The sequence below is a fragment of the Theropithecus gelada genome, chromosome 12 (assembly GCF_003255815.1).
Source record: "Theropithecus gelada isolate Dixy chromosome 12, Tgel_1.0, whole genome shotgun sequence".
In the NCBI taxonomy this organism is placed as follows: Eukaryota; Metazoa; Chordata; class Mammalia; order Primates; family Cercopithecidae; genus Theropithecus; species Theropithecus gelada.
Window position 1 is genome coordinate 55,104,786 of NC_037680.1, and position 14,300 is coordinate 55,119,085.

Consider the following 14,300-nt stretch of genomic DNA (forward strand, 5'->3'; position numbering starts at 1 on the left):
ACATTTTCATCCTTGTTTCACTTAGGGATGAACACAAATATGTTAGGAGGAAGAGTAACAAGTGGGTTTAAAGTCCTTTGTTGTGCTGCTGTTATACCTTAACCACATTTCCTAATCATACTTGATTATGGCCTCTCATATTCATGAATAAAGAACACTCTCTTTTAATTTTTAAAACATTATTTAACTTCTCAAGTTTCACAGTGAGTTCTCAAACTTAGCCATGTTGATACTACCAGTCAAAGAACAAATCATTCATTAATATAAGTTATTATTTTTGATAACAGAAATAGAAATGGAAGTCCAATTTATGATTGTTGATTCTTGTTCCTCCCTGTTCTCACAGCTCGATAAAATGTTTATGTTGGTATGAATCATAAAAATGCTTCTCTTTGTTAATGAGGCTGCATTAGTCACAAAATTGGAAGTTTCTAACTGAATTTCCTCTAAGACTGGCTTGAAAAATAGGTCAAACTTTTAATGCCAATTGTAGTGGATGTTAAGGGCCTACCATGTCCACCCCTTGAATCTACTACAGTAGTAGTGACTTAGCTATAGAAAAGTGTGATTTTGACACACAGAATTTTTTTCTGACCATGCTGGGAGAATTCTGACAGCATTTCTGAACTCCCTGTAACTCCAGAAAGTCCCAGGAAATCTGTTGTCTAATTTAGTTGAGAAACTTTGGGACACAAATAGTACAATTTCTCTGCTGAATATGTGAGAGGAGCAATTCCTTGGAACGCTTAAGATTTCTTTATTGGTGAGATCATGCCTTAGGTACAAAAGAAGTCAAATATTTCATAAGTATTCTAAATCATATTTTTTGTGACAAAATAGTAAAATTTAAAGAGTAGTTAATACTACAAATTGAGAAGAATCACAAGCTATAATTTGCAATTTAACTGTAAACTACTATGGTTTATTTCCATAAGCTGCACTAGAAATTGGTTCCATTATTCTTTTTGTTATACTTAGTAGTTAAGAAAATACGAAACATAAAATTAATTCTACATTAATGTTTCAGTAATTCCATTAAAATAAAATATTTTAATAGCAACATAGTATTTTGTTTGATGATTTTCAGAGTTTTAAGCACATGACTTACACATTTAGTTAGCTAATACTTTGAGAAAATAATTTACATTTTGAAAGGCAATTCCACCTCTTGACCACTAGAGGGCCAATGTGTTGTATTAAGCAACATTTTTCGGGTCAGCAGAGTGAAATTCTTATTTCGACGTCTAGGTAGATGAGGTATAATACCTTCAATACGTTTTGCTGGTGGTTTCTTTTCTTCGGGTGTTGGTAGCAAAAGGGGGATAGGAGGAGCGACAACAGGAGGGATTTCTGAAGAAAATAAATGCCGTTAGTAACATGTTTTAGTTTCCTATTTTGCGTAAAATATAATGAATAGTCTCATGCATTTCTTTCAGTACTTCAAAGGTATTATAGTACCAATTCATCAATCAGAACAAATAAAAGTAGCATCTGTTTATTACTGGAACTACTTTTTTTTTACTTTAATTTCTAATTGCTCACTGAAGAATACAACATGGAAGGGTTTGTTCTGACTCTGCTGCAGTTTGGGCGTTGGTATAAAGTTTTGTACAGATTCGTAGTGCTAGAATATTGCTGCTGCAAGCTCAGATGCTGAGGTTCGGGGTCTTACCTTCTGGTGGTACTGCTCTAATAGGCATGGTTGGGATTGGAACTCTGGAGTCAGGAATATCTGGAAAGGGACATGTAATGATAAGCATAGAGAGACTGAGAACAAGCTATTTATTAGACCCTAAGATATGTCAGGCATATCTAATGGAAGAATCTAATATACAGACAAAATAGTATTAGTATTCTTTTGTATGCAGCCACATAGGTAAGTTTTGTTTGCTGTCAAAATTTGTTTCATTCTGTGGCCATTCTATTTGGCATGATTCTAGCATCAGCTGAGTGAGACCTTATTATCTCTGATTTGCCATACTCACAAAGTTTAACATTTTATTATTTGACTGAAAGTAATTTGACTGAATAACACTTTTATTGAAAAATATTTTATCCAAAAGAGAAAGATATCTTATACGTTTTAGTTTGGCTTCTGTGATTTACAAAATTATGCTGAATTTATTGTAAGCAAGGATTGATTTTTACAAAACAACTTACCAGGAGGCTTTAGCTCAAGTTTGATTTCTGCAAAATAAAAAAAAATGATATTTTTGTGTTGAGAATGGTATAGGTAGGCTACGTGTTTCAAAGATGGCAGGGTGGCTTTCAGATGGCGCTCCCTCACCTTTCGTCGTTAGGTATAACTCTGCCGTGCTTCTTGCTTCACCTCTTGGCTCCAGCCGAGCGATGACCGAGTAGACACCTAGGGAGAAAAATCATCCAACTTTTGTTTTCTGATATGTTGCAAATAACACTTCTTTACTTCAATATATGTATGTGTTTATTTACACTTGTCTTTTCTAAAAAAGCATTCTAGATAGAATTAGAGCATGAGCGCATACAGGGTAGAAATACAGAAAACAGATGAGCCTTCAATTATACATTCACTGGAAAACTGTCAATGAAATCACCTTCATCGTCTGGGGTCACGTTGTGGATGGTCATATAATGGCAGCGACCGTCATTCCTGAAGTTGTACTTCTGGCTCTCTGTCAGTTCTGTTGGTCCTTTGTACCATGTTACAATGGCGTCATCAAAGGACACTTCACACTCGAAGGTGGCAGACTGATGCTCACTCACCACAATGTTCTGTATACGCTTTGTAAACTGAATTGGTTCAGCTGTTTAAGTACAAAGAGAGTTCAAAGCTAGGTTATATAGAGAGGAATTTCTTTTACTTGCTTTTGCCTCAGATACTTAAAATCTCCATCTTTGTACCCAGTTATAAAATAGCAAGAAAAGTTCAAAAATCCAAAATGAAAAGAAATGCACACTTCTTTGCATCACTAACAAAAAAGTATCCCAATTCTTAAGTGTATTCCTGCCGGACGAATGTAGCAAAGTGTAAAGAAATTATTGTGAGTCCTTAAAATATTTACATAAAGGACATATTAAAGAGAGCTTATGACCCAAAGTCAAATTAAGTTTTAAAAGTGTTAGGGTACACAAACTTAATTGTACTCTGTTACTTATTCCTCTGTGAAATTCTTTCTTGCCTCGATAAAATGATTTCTGTTACTCAGGATCTAGACTTGTTTATCTAATATGTATAACTTTTCTTGTAAAATAATTTCAAACTCAATAGGAAATCTGCACTTCTAAATTTCCCAAAAAAATTTTAGAGTTCGGAAATCTGCTAAGTACATAGGGGCACAAATAAAGGATCTGTGTGGATGGCAGGAGTGTTTTCTAGAAGAGGATGGAGGGGAGGGTCTTATGCGTATAACAGTACCATAAAATCTTAGAAATCACAGTACTCTGGTGAGTTCTATTTACTAAATAATTATATTAAAAATATCAATTATTTAAAAAATAATTAGTACTCGCAGCTGGACCTTTACTTTGAAAATCATTTAAAATACAACCAGTCACTGATATTCATTGTAAGGTAAGCCAGAAAAGTTGATATGTTTATGTAAATCGAATGTCATATATTTGTGTTTCAGCAAATACAAATGGGCACCAATAGCTGAAAGCAGATGCTATTATAACCAAAATTTTTCTCAATACAGTTTGAGGGTGTCTTTGGAAAATGCATATAATCAATTAGGAAATGAATGTTGTTGCTCCTAAATTCTGAGATTTCACTTAATTTCAGAGATTCAGAAGGTTGAAACATGATCTGAAAATGAAATAAATATTTTTTGAAAAATAATTGCTAATCGCACATGACATGTTAATTTTATCTACATAATTTTGTACAGAGAAAGTCAGACTATGTCCTATAAACAAAATATCAATTCCTAACCAAGATCCTCCAGATTTACAGCTATGAGATCTCGTCCTTTCCTAGATTTCTTTCTACAATCCTAGATATGAGAATCATGAAATTTAGACTTTAGACAGAAATTACTGTTAAAGATTATGTCTTAGACTAGATTAAAATCTAAAAGAATGACGCAAAAGAATTGACACTCATTTGAATATTTCCCATGTGCTTCTGTATGAACTTTGAGATGTGAGTGGATACTATGAGAACGTGTGTTGGGAAATAAGAACACATGACCACTTTGATGTGTATCTAAAGGCAGGGCTGCAGGCGTCCTGCACAACATTTGCCATTGGCCTATGCTGTACCACAAGGACTCCACAGTGTTTCACGCACCTTCGATTCTGAGTTCTGCGGAAGTTTCAAGGTCTTCATATTTGCAGGTGTACTGACCCTGGTCTTCTGCTCGAACATCTGCAATGGTCAATTTGTGGACTTTGTGTTCCACTTCTGTTTTATGTCTACCTTGGGGTTTAAGGATTCTGCCATTTCTGAACCATTCAGATTTTACATTTGGTACAGAAAACTGGCATGTCATGGTGCAAGTCTGGCCTTCTTTCAGAGTCACATCCTGAAGATGCCGTTCCCACGCAGGCTCTGTTCATGTGATACAACACACATTTTGTTCAGTATCACACGCAGATGTGCTCAACAGTAATTTAAATCTCACAAGTATTTCATAAGCCTTTTCTAACTTACCAATTACGGTTAGTTTAGCGCTAGCGATGTGTGGGCCACAAACCAATCGATAATTGCCCTGGTCTTTAAGTTGACAGTTTTTGACTCTGAGTGTATGTCGGTCACCATCGATGCTTATTTCAAATTTATCACTGGGTTCCAGTTTTTGAGTTCCTTTGTACCATGAAAGCTTGATTTCTGGATAATTAATTTTAATGTCAATTTCAAAGACAGCATCATTATCTTTCAAAACTGTCTGATTTTCGATGTCCTTGATCAGAGTGACAGGCTAGGAGAATAAAGAATTAAAACACAGTTGTTACTCCTTCCCTTATAATAATACTCAATCCTAACTTGTTCATTTTATTATCAGCATAATTCTTTTTACCTCTGTCTGTGACAGTCTTTGCTGAATAAATGATACAAGTTCCTCAAATTCCTTTTCGTCCTTCTCTGACCTCTCTATTTCTTCAATTTCCTGAGAAGAACAAAAATGATAGGTATTACATATGAAACAAAATTTGATTTAGAGGATGCATGACTATATTCAACTTCCATTCTGGATGCTGGTTAGGTCATATTAAATGATGTCATATAACTATAGGATTCTGGTAATTCAAAGGGAATGTGTGAGATGTTTTAAATGTGACTTTTTTCGGATGATGCTATATATGAAGGAGCATACCAGTCTATGTGTCTCTTCTTCTTGGCTTTGCTTGAGCAGTTCAAATGCTTGAAGAAGACCTCGGAAGTCAGTGATTCCATACATGCGGGCATATTTTTCATATTCTTTAGGATCAACATTTTTGAGAAGTTCCATGATATCAATTTCCTCTTCTTCCCCAGCTTTCTTTAAGATTGGAGTCCTAAATAAAATTTAAAAAGTAAGGATAAATCACCTGTCTTCTATTTATTTTTAATTATCTATCATCATTCAAAGATTATGTACTTCATTAAGGTTTTCTTGTTCTTTATTCAATAAATATTAATTTTACCATGTTAGCTGTGAAATAATTTTAAAACGTGGGTTTGGAGATGGAGTGGATTAAAATCAGATGGATTAGGACCATTGTTATAAAATATAGACATTGGATCAAAAATTTGAAGAAAGGAAAGAGTAATAGAAGTATTTCTGTAAACTTCATAACCAAAGAGCCTAGTTAATGAATTATAATATCAGAAAAAATAATAATAGCAATGGAAAACTTTAATAATAGAATAGTATACATCTCATGGAAAAGATTTATGGGAATTGAGTGTGGATTTAATTCAATAATTATGTTGAAAAATAAACCATATTGAAATGGATGATAATTATGGAAAATGTTTAAAACAGTTGTTTTAGAGAACCATTCATAACATAATAAATTATATATAGAAACAAAAATTTCATACCTAGGCACAGACAATACTAGGGTTTCTTTAGGGCATTTCTTTTTGTTTAAAAATCTTAATAGACATTCACCTCATTCTTAAAACTTTCTCTTACATTCAGAAATTGATTCTAATGAAACAAGAACACCCAGATGTTTTTGCTTATCTGCTTCTGTTAAAATGTCTATATGCCTATGTTTTTTAACAATCTGAATCATGAGATGGATGGCCCATGCCTTTTGAGAGATTCCTTTTGTGAATGGGACATTCCAGTTGTCCCTCTGAATGCACAGGAGATTGGCTTCAAGAGGCCTGTGGCTAGATGCTGAAGTCCCTGATGTAAAATGGCATAGTATTTGCATGTAACCTATGCACATCCTCCTGTATACTTCATCTCTAGATTACTTATAATATCTAACACAATGTAAGTGCTGTGTAAATGGTTGTTATGCTGTATTGTTTATTTGTATTTTTAAAATTTTTGTTCTTTAAAACTTTCCACTGGGGCTGGTTGACTGTGGATGCGGAACCCGCTTACACCGAGGGCTGACTGTACAATTTGTGGTTTTTATTGAACTCACTTTTTCAGCATTGCTCTAAGATCGCCTTCAATTTTCTCTTGTTTCTTCCTTTCATCCACCTGTAAGTTAACGTTACTTTCAATTTCACCATGTTTGTTAAATGCCACGCATCGGTATAACCCAGAATCAGTTTTTGTGGTGTCTCTAATCTCCAGTTTTGCTTCATCGCCTTTTTGGTGGATGAAAACACGACCTCCTTGGTTCAGCTGTCTCCACTTCCCTTTTGTCCATTTAACATTTGGGACTGGGTCACCTCCAACTTTTGCAATGAAGGTTGCAGTGGTTTCTAAGGAATAATGAAGACAAATGAATAAAAATTTAATTTTCTAAAATCAGTCCTTCCAAAATTAAATCATAAGTAAAAGGTACCAGATAGATGAAGATGTACTTCTCATGAAGTACACTTACTTTCTACGACTCTGATACTCTGAGGTTCTGACACAAAAAAGAGTCTTCCATCTACTGCAGCTTTCTTGGCTGCTGGGGCCACAGCTGGTTTGTCTGAAAAAACGTTTACATGTTTTGTTACTACAATCACCTCAGAATTGTAATAAATATCCCCCTTTTTAAAATAAGCCTTAGGAGGTTGGCAGTGTGATAAGTAAGTACTGCAGAATTCTCTTCCTATGTAACGGTGGGTTACAGAAGATAAAGCAGCTTCTCAGACATTTATGCTAATGATAGCTATCAAAGGTTGAACTATAATCATGTTAGTAGTGTCAATATTTTTAGACCTGGTTTTATTTTTTCCAGGTGTATCACACCAGCCTACTTTCTATCACATTATTATAGCATCATTTTTGGAACTGCATTAATTAATTCTTACTGGATATGGTGAAAAGAGGTTCAAGAAGAGTGGTAAACTTGTAATAATTTCAGATACTTTGTATTGACATTGTTTCTGTTAAATTATCTAATATTTCAATTAAAATAAGGAGCCTACAAATTGCAGATGAGCAACAACTGATATTTCTAAAAATCTGATTCCATTTCTAGTGAAATTGTAATAAGCAAATAAACATGAGTGGTGGCTGGCTTGAACTGCATAATACTTTTGAGGTGTCTGTACCTTTAATGGTCACTTTTGATTTGGTAGTGTCACTTCCAGCCACATTTGAAGCTTTACACACATAATCTCCCGAATCTGCTTTAGCCACATCTCTGAGTTCCAGTACAGCTGTCCTACTAGCAAAGCTGAAGCTGCATCTGTCTGAAGGCTTTATTTCCCTGCCAGCCTTCAACCACTGGATCCTAATTGGCTCAGATCCCTGGACATGGCAGCTGAGCTGCACGTATTCTCCTTCACTCACTGTTACTGGAGTAAGATGCTGATCAAATACAGGTGGCTTCTTAGGTTCTGGAATTGAAAAGGTATTTTCATGAGGAACATAAAGGCAAAAAAAGTATTAAATTCCACAAGAGAAACAAATAAAGAGAAAACCAGTTTTGCCTCTAACAGGTAACACTGGTTGCTGTAGTAGAACAGAATTATGTGTCTGGTTTATTCCTCTCTAAAGACAGTAGTTTAAATTTGTTGGATTTTAAAAAACGATAAAGGTTTAAAAACAAGCAAAGAACACATGACATGCTGCCCACAAATTGCCCCAGCATCTGTGTCCTGACTAAGCACTGCAGACACTGGCAGTTACTATAAACTTCTTTACCATGTAGCACACTATTAATTCTCTCAAACCTGTGTACAGCTGCGTTTTTGCTGAACCCTGAAAATGAAGGGCTTATTTGGGAATTCTGCTTATCTCCAGCAGCAGTGATTGCTACCCTCTAGGAAAGAAAGCTAGCATCTGAGTAATACATGAGCCCACATATTTATATGTGATTTTCTCTGATGTTCATCTTTAGCTATTAAATGGAGCCACAGTAGCGTTTAAAATCCAATCTTAGCCCAAAGGAATTAGGAGTTGAAGTTCAGTGTTTAACTGAAGACCAGTGATGAAGACTCGATGAGTAACATGATAGGAAGGCCATGTACAACTCAGTAGTATATAATGATTTTGTTCAATGGTTCTGAGACCTGTACCTAGAAAGAATAAGGCCATTTTTTTTTGTTATTGCAAAGATTAAAACTTCTGATGTCTACCCTTTAAAAAATTTTACAAATAGCTTCAGAATTCTATAGAAAGCATTTATCTGCCGTGGTAAAACGATCATGAATGTAAATCATGAATATAAGCCACTGCTAAGTATATGTTTTTCATTTTATTAAATGTGTTTTAAAACTAAATGCATCTAAATTCCATTAAATGAGTGATGAAATTGGAATTTTAAGACAACTCAGTGATATTTACTTATGAGAAATATCAGTCTATTAATAATAACTTACTATCTGTACACCGTGAGATAATCAAGCAGATCATAAGAGTTGGTAATCAATTCCAAGCTGCTCTAAGAGTTTAGTTTTTAATGTGATTTTGATGAAGCTATGTTGTAATTACTGGAAGCCATTACAGTGAAGAGAAACAGATAAAGATATCCTTAAACAACATAGTCTATTTCATTGTCTCAAGCTATGATTGTGTATTTAAATACATCTTCCATAATGATATGCAATGTTTTCTACCCATTATTTTTCTTTTTGGGCAAATGTTACCCTTTTGTCTGGGATTAATATTTGTTTGCAGGTCCAAAGCTTTGGGCAATATACATTAAACAATAATCCTTTAGAAATACACTTAGAAAGGAGAAAGTTTCAGACTGTGATATAATGTATAACTCAATAATAGTCAAGTAAGTGTGATATTTGGTGATGAACATTAGAAAAAATTAAAAACAAATGTACTTCATAAAAACATATGTGTCACGTATGCACACATTTCAGAGTATGCTGAAACTTCTAACTACTTAAGGGAATTTGGGGATATGATATAGAAACCTAATATACTAGTCCATTAAATGACACCTCCTTTGGGAAGACACATAATTAAATTACAATAATTTATATTTTTGGTAAACATGTGGAGTGATAAATACACAGTTAAATAATGTGTATTTATATTTGTTATAACTTACATGGTCAAGATATCATAAGAAATGCACATGGCTATATAACAGGCAGTGAAGAAAAACAACAGGTTGGGGCTGTGAGGATAACTCACCTTTGATGACAATTGAAGATGTGCACAGAGCAGAGCCTGCATCATTGGACACTTTGCATGTGTACAAACCCGCGTCGTTCATGCCTGCTTTCCTGACTTGCAGCACTAACGTGTTGTTCTTGAATGTTATTTCACAGTTAGAAGTTGGTTGTATCTCTATATTATTTTTGTACCAGGCAACAGTTATAGGTTGGGAACCAGCCACACGTCCCTCAAGTTTAAAAGAATTCCCTTCTGTTTCTTCTACTGTCTCTGAGAGTTTTTTAGTGAAACTTGGTGGGATGAGCCGCTCTGTAAGAAATTGCAAGGATATATGAAGTAGAATCCAGAAGCAGATTACTAATATGAAGCTTTTCAAGGAAAAAATCTCATATTTTTAGTTAAAAATCAAGGCTAACCAACTAAATACACTATATCAGTGTATGTTCCTAAACATTTCAGTCTCCTTCTACCAGCTTATTCTAAACTGTTCTTTGACTTACAAGGTGGGTGATAAGAAATAACTTATGGCCATTTACAGAATCACAAATTTGTAAAAAGGGGGTAATCTCAGTATCATATGGAATATATAAAGTTTTAGAAATGTAGATTATAAGCTGGGTGTGGTAGCTCATGCCTGTAATCCCAGCACTTTGGGAGGCCAAGGCGGGCAGATCACTTGATGTCAGGAGCTCCAGACCAACCTGGCCAACATGGTGAAACCCCGTTTCTACCAAAAATTACAGAAATTAGTTGGGCATGGTAGTGGGTGCCTGTAATCCCACCTACTCAGGAGGCTGAGGCATGAGAATCACTTGAACCCAGGAGGCAGAGGTTGCAGCGAGCAGAGATCATGCCACTGTACTCCAGCCTGGGTGACAGAGTGAGACCCTGTCTCGAGAAAAGAAAGAAATACAGATTTAAAAAATGACTTATTCTCTAGATAAACTTATTTCCTCGTAAACGTTTTCTTTTCATTTGTTTAAAAATGTCCTAAATTGCATTCATCATCATAAAAACTACACCTTCAGGATATACTACAAAATTACACTTTTGTGGGATCACTTATAAAATAAATGATACCTTTTATATTCAGCTGAGCTGTGCACGAGTCTTTCCCCACTTCATTCACAGCATAGCAGGTATATTGTCCAGAATCTCCTTTGTCTACTTTGAGGACTGTCAGGTGGGCGCTGTTTTCCAGATAACTAATCTGGTAGTTTCCACCACTTCGTATCTCTCTGTTGTCTTTGGCCCAGCTGACCTTTATCGGTTGTGTGCCTGTGACGTGGCACTCAAAGTCAGCACTTTCTCCCACCACAGCATCCACAGGGGCAAGACGGATATCAAAGAATGGTGGGTTCTTCCCCTCTAATAGTAGAGCAGAAAGACAAGGTTTCAGGCTCAGTATCTGGACCGTGTCAGTTTACTGAAACAGAAATTTCTCCCTAATGTCACATTTGATTACAATACTTTAATTATAGAAAGAAAAGTTTAAGAATCCACAAACCTGTAAGAATGAGCCGGGCACTAGAAGAAGCAGAGCCTATAGGGTTTGTAGCTGTGCAAGAATACTGGCCTGCAAGGCTCCGGTCAGTTTTAAAAATATTGAGTGTGGCTGTATTGTCTAAAAATGATGTTTGTACATTTGGGCTGTCTTTCAATGGCTTGCCATCTTTATACCAAGACACAGAGATAGGTTCTGATCCACTTATGGCACAATCAAAAACAACTGGCAGTCCAACTGTTTCTTGAACATCTCTCAATTGTCGAGAAAATGATGGTGGAAGTTTTTGTTCTGTAGGAATAGAATAAAAGTAACAAACACTTTAATTTACTAAATGCTCTTCTCACAATTATATATATACAAAATGCATGTATATATGTGATTTCTTTTAAAAGTCAGGAATTATTAACGTCTCTTGAATTAACTTGGAGATAAAGAAAAGCATATAGATTTCTGGAGCAAAAGTATCACTCTGAGACCAACCCTTATGCACAGTAGGTGCAAACCAATCTGAAAACCAGTAAAGCAATTGGTTGGCTGAAGGCATGTCTCTGGGCAAGCAGCAGATTCCTGTAATTTTAAAGACTGCCTTCTAACAATTTGCATGAGATACTTATGGGGTGGAATTAAAAAATATATGATCACTTTTAAAAAAGATTTAATTATAGAAGCAAATGATTGCATAATCCTTCCAATTAAAGATTTAGTCATATTATCTCTCTCTGTAAAATCCACAGAAAAAGATAAGCCACTAACTGTAAATAGGATTACTTAAGCAGAATATTAAGACTTTGGAAAGATTTTCCTAAAAACAAGGCCTCCCCAGACATTTTAAATCTTGTTCAAAAGAAACACAAATTCGTTCACTTTAAAAATATTGCCATCACCTTGAACGGTAAGGAAAGTTGATGCAGAAACTTCTCCTACGCTGTTTTCAGCTTTGCAGATATATTCTCCACTATCATTAATATCAACCTGGTTGAAAACCAGTGTAGCAACATTATTCCTAAAATGCATTTTGTAGGTCGTAGTGGGTCTCAATTTTGTATCTCCTTTATACCAGGATACCCCAATTTCAGGGGTTCCAGCAAGCTGGCATTGTAGAGAGGCAGAATCTCCAACAGACACCTTAACCGGCTCCAGCTGCTTGACAAAATACGGTGGTTCTGCAGCCAAGAGAGATAATCAATCAGTGATGAAGGAGATGGGCCAGATCATCGATTGCATACAAAGGTAAGAATGTGCAATCATGACAAACCTAGTATGAGTATTTGTGCTGAACAGGAATCTTTTCCAGAAGCATTTTCAATGTAGCAGTTGTATTGTCCTGCATCCTCTACTGTGCTACTTGGAATTTCCAGGATTGCCGATTTTTCAGTCGTAGTTATATTACACCTCTGAGAAGGAGTTACATTTATGCCATTTTTCTTCCAGACAACCAAAATGGGAGGAGTTCCAGTGAATGTACCCTCTAGGATCAGGGGTTTTCCTTTCTCTATGCTGTAATCATTCAGCCTCTTCACAAATTTGGCTGGGGCTAAAGTGACCAAATTGAAAATATATCAATTGAAAATATCAAACACATATACATAGAGACATAGACACATCTAATTACTAACCATATAAATCTAGAAGAGCAGTCTGACAAACCTTTTATGTAGAGATGTGTTGTACAAGAAGCCTTGCCAGCTTCATTGCTAACTATGCAAGTATATTCTCCACTTTGTGATGTATCTACATCGAACAACTCCAGTTCAGCAACTGAATCCTCCAAGGACACGTTGCATCTATCCCCTGGTACTACTTCACTGCTACCCTTGAACCAGCTAACACTGAAAGGAGGTGTTCCTTTTACGATACTGGTGAAAGTTACATTGGTCCCAGTTAAAACATCCATGGGTTCAGGTTTCTGAACAAAAGATGGTGGTTCTAAACACAAAAGCATATATCAGAAAAGGTTTAGATTTGTGAATTGTTATGACAAACATGCTTAATAAACTGTGAAATGCAATTCATTTTACTGTTTTGTAAACTGACCTCTCACAGTCAAAGGAGCACTACATTCATCAGAACCAGCCATATTAGTAGCTATACATGTGTAGTCACCACTGTCTGATTCTTCCAGCATGTTCACAGTTAAAGCACAAGTATTATCTGTCAGAGTGGTCTGGTATTTCCTTCCACTGCTGATCTCATTTCCTTCATGGAACCAGGAGACAGAGATTGGAGGTGACCCATAGACTTTACACTCCATTACAACTGAGGAACCGGATAGACCATTTGTCTCTTTCAATTTTCTTGTGAATGAAGGAGGAACGGTTCGATCTGAATGTGATACAAAAAAAAAAAGCAAAAACAAAGGACAACAATTATAAAATGACTTGAAGAGAGAGCTGTCTTCTTGATGGAATATCCCTAGATCCATTTGGCTCTTTTGTGAGGGTATTAAAAAATCCTCTATGGCTTCACACTATCAAAAGCTTGGAGAATCAGTGGGCAGAAAGTGATGGTTGACTTGCTAGGGATTTTATTCTCTCTTTGCCGTGAAGCATTATGTGGTGAATTATTTCAGCATAAAGGAAGACTGCTTTAACCTTATCCAGACACTATTTTTCATTCCTATCATCATTTTGGAAATTCCTCAAAAAGAAAGGGATATAACTTTAGAATGTGGTTTTCTTCTAATTCTACAGATGGTATTGCCTCTGAATTTGCTGATTCAGAAGATGTAAGACTCATGCTATCCTATAGAAGATGGAACAACCCATATACATTTATGAAAATCAGGAAATACATTATTATAATGATGAAGGAAAAGCCCAAGAAATCAACCAACCTGAAACCTGCACTGAAGCTGTGCAGCTGTCTTTACCAACAGGGTTCTGCACCTCAAAACTGTATACCCCACTGTCACTCGGTGCCACCTTGATGATCTTAAGGCCAGATACTTTGTTGAAGAAGCTTATTTTGTATTTGTTGTCACTTGTTAGTTCTTTTCCATCCTTAAACCACTTAGTACTGAGTTCAGGGGTGCCAGTTACTGTACACTCCAAGGTACAGGTGTCTCCTGTGGTAACTTTTATGGATTCTGGCTTTTCTACAATTGTTGCAGGCTCTGGAATGAAATGTAAAAGATA

General features: G+C 35.7%; 1 protein-coding gene across 4 annotated transcripts in view; it reads right to left on the bottom strand.

The window, feature by feature from the left end:
* TTN (titin) overlaps positions 1 to 14,300 on the bottom strand; it is a 272,326-nt gene that overhangs the window by 165,021 nt on the left and 93,005 nt on the right. Inside the window, exons 90-109 of one of the 4 annotated variants that reach the window (XM_025405602.1) lie at positions 14,000 to 14,278; positions 13,201 to 13,488; positions 12,814 to 13,092; positions 12,422 to 12,700; positions 12,051 to 12,329; positions 11,167 to 11,454; positions 10,740 to 11,027; positions 9,678 to 9,968; positions 7,634 to 7,921; positions 6,973 to 7,065; positions 6,565 to 6,850; positions 5,295 to 5,475; positions 4,998 to 5,087; positions 4,631 to 4,898; positions 4,268 to 4,528; positions 2,574 to 2,783; positions 2,288 to 2,365; positions 2,161 to 2,187; positions 1,673 to 1,732; positions 1,267 to 1,350 (exon numbers count right to left, since the gene is read on the bottom strand). The exons of the other annotated variants lie outside the window; for them this stretch is intronic. Of the exons in view, the coding sequence (XP_025261387.1) occupies positions 1,267 to 1,350; positions 1,673 to 1,732; positions 2,161 to 2,187; positions 2,288 to 2,365; positions 2,574 to 2,783; positions 4,268 to 4,528; positions 4,631 to 4,898; positions 4,998 to 5,087; positions 5,295 to 5,475; positions 6,565 to 6,850; positions 6,973 to 7,065; positions 7,634 to 7,921; positions 9,678 to 9,968; positions 10,740 to 11,027; positions 11,167 to 11,454; positions 12,051 to 12,329; positions 12,422 to 12,700; positions 12,814 to 13,092; positions 13,201 to 13,488; positions 14,000 to 14,278 (4,197 nt within the window). The remainder of the gene's footprint in view (positions 1 to 1,266; positions 1,351 to 1,672; positions 1,733 to 2,160; positions 2,188 to 2,287; positions 2,366 to 2,573; positions 2,784 to 4,267; positions 4,529 to 4,630; positions 4,899 to 4,997; positions 5,088 to 5,294; positions 5,476 to 6,564; positions 6,851 to 6,972; positions 7,066 to 7,633; positions 7,922 to 9,677; positions 9,969 to 10,739; positions 11,028 to 11,166; positions 11,455 to 12,050; positions 12,330 to 12,421; positions 12,701 to 12,813; positions 13,093 to 13,200; positions 13,489 to 13,999; positions 14,279 to 14,300) is intronic. 4 annotated transcript variants of the gene reach the window in all.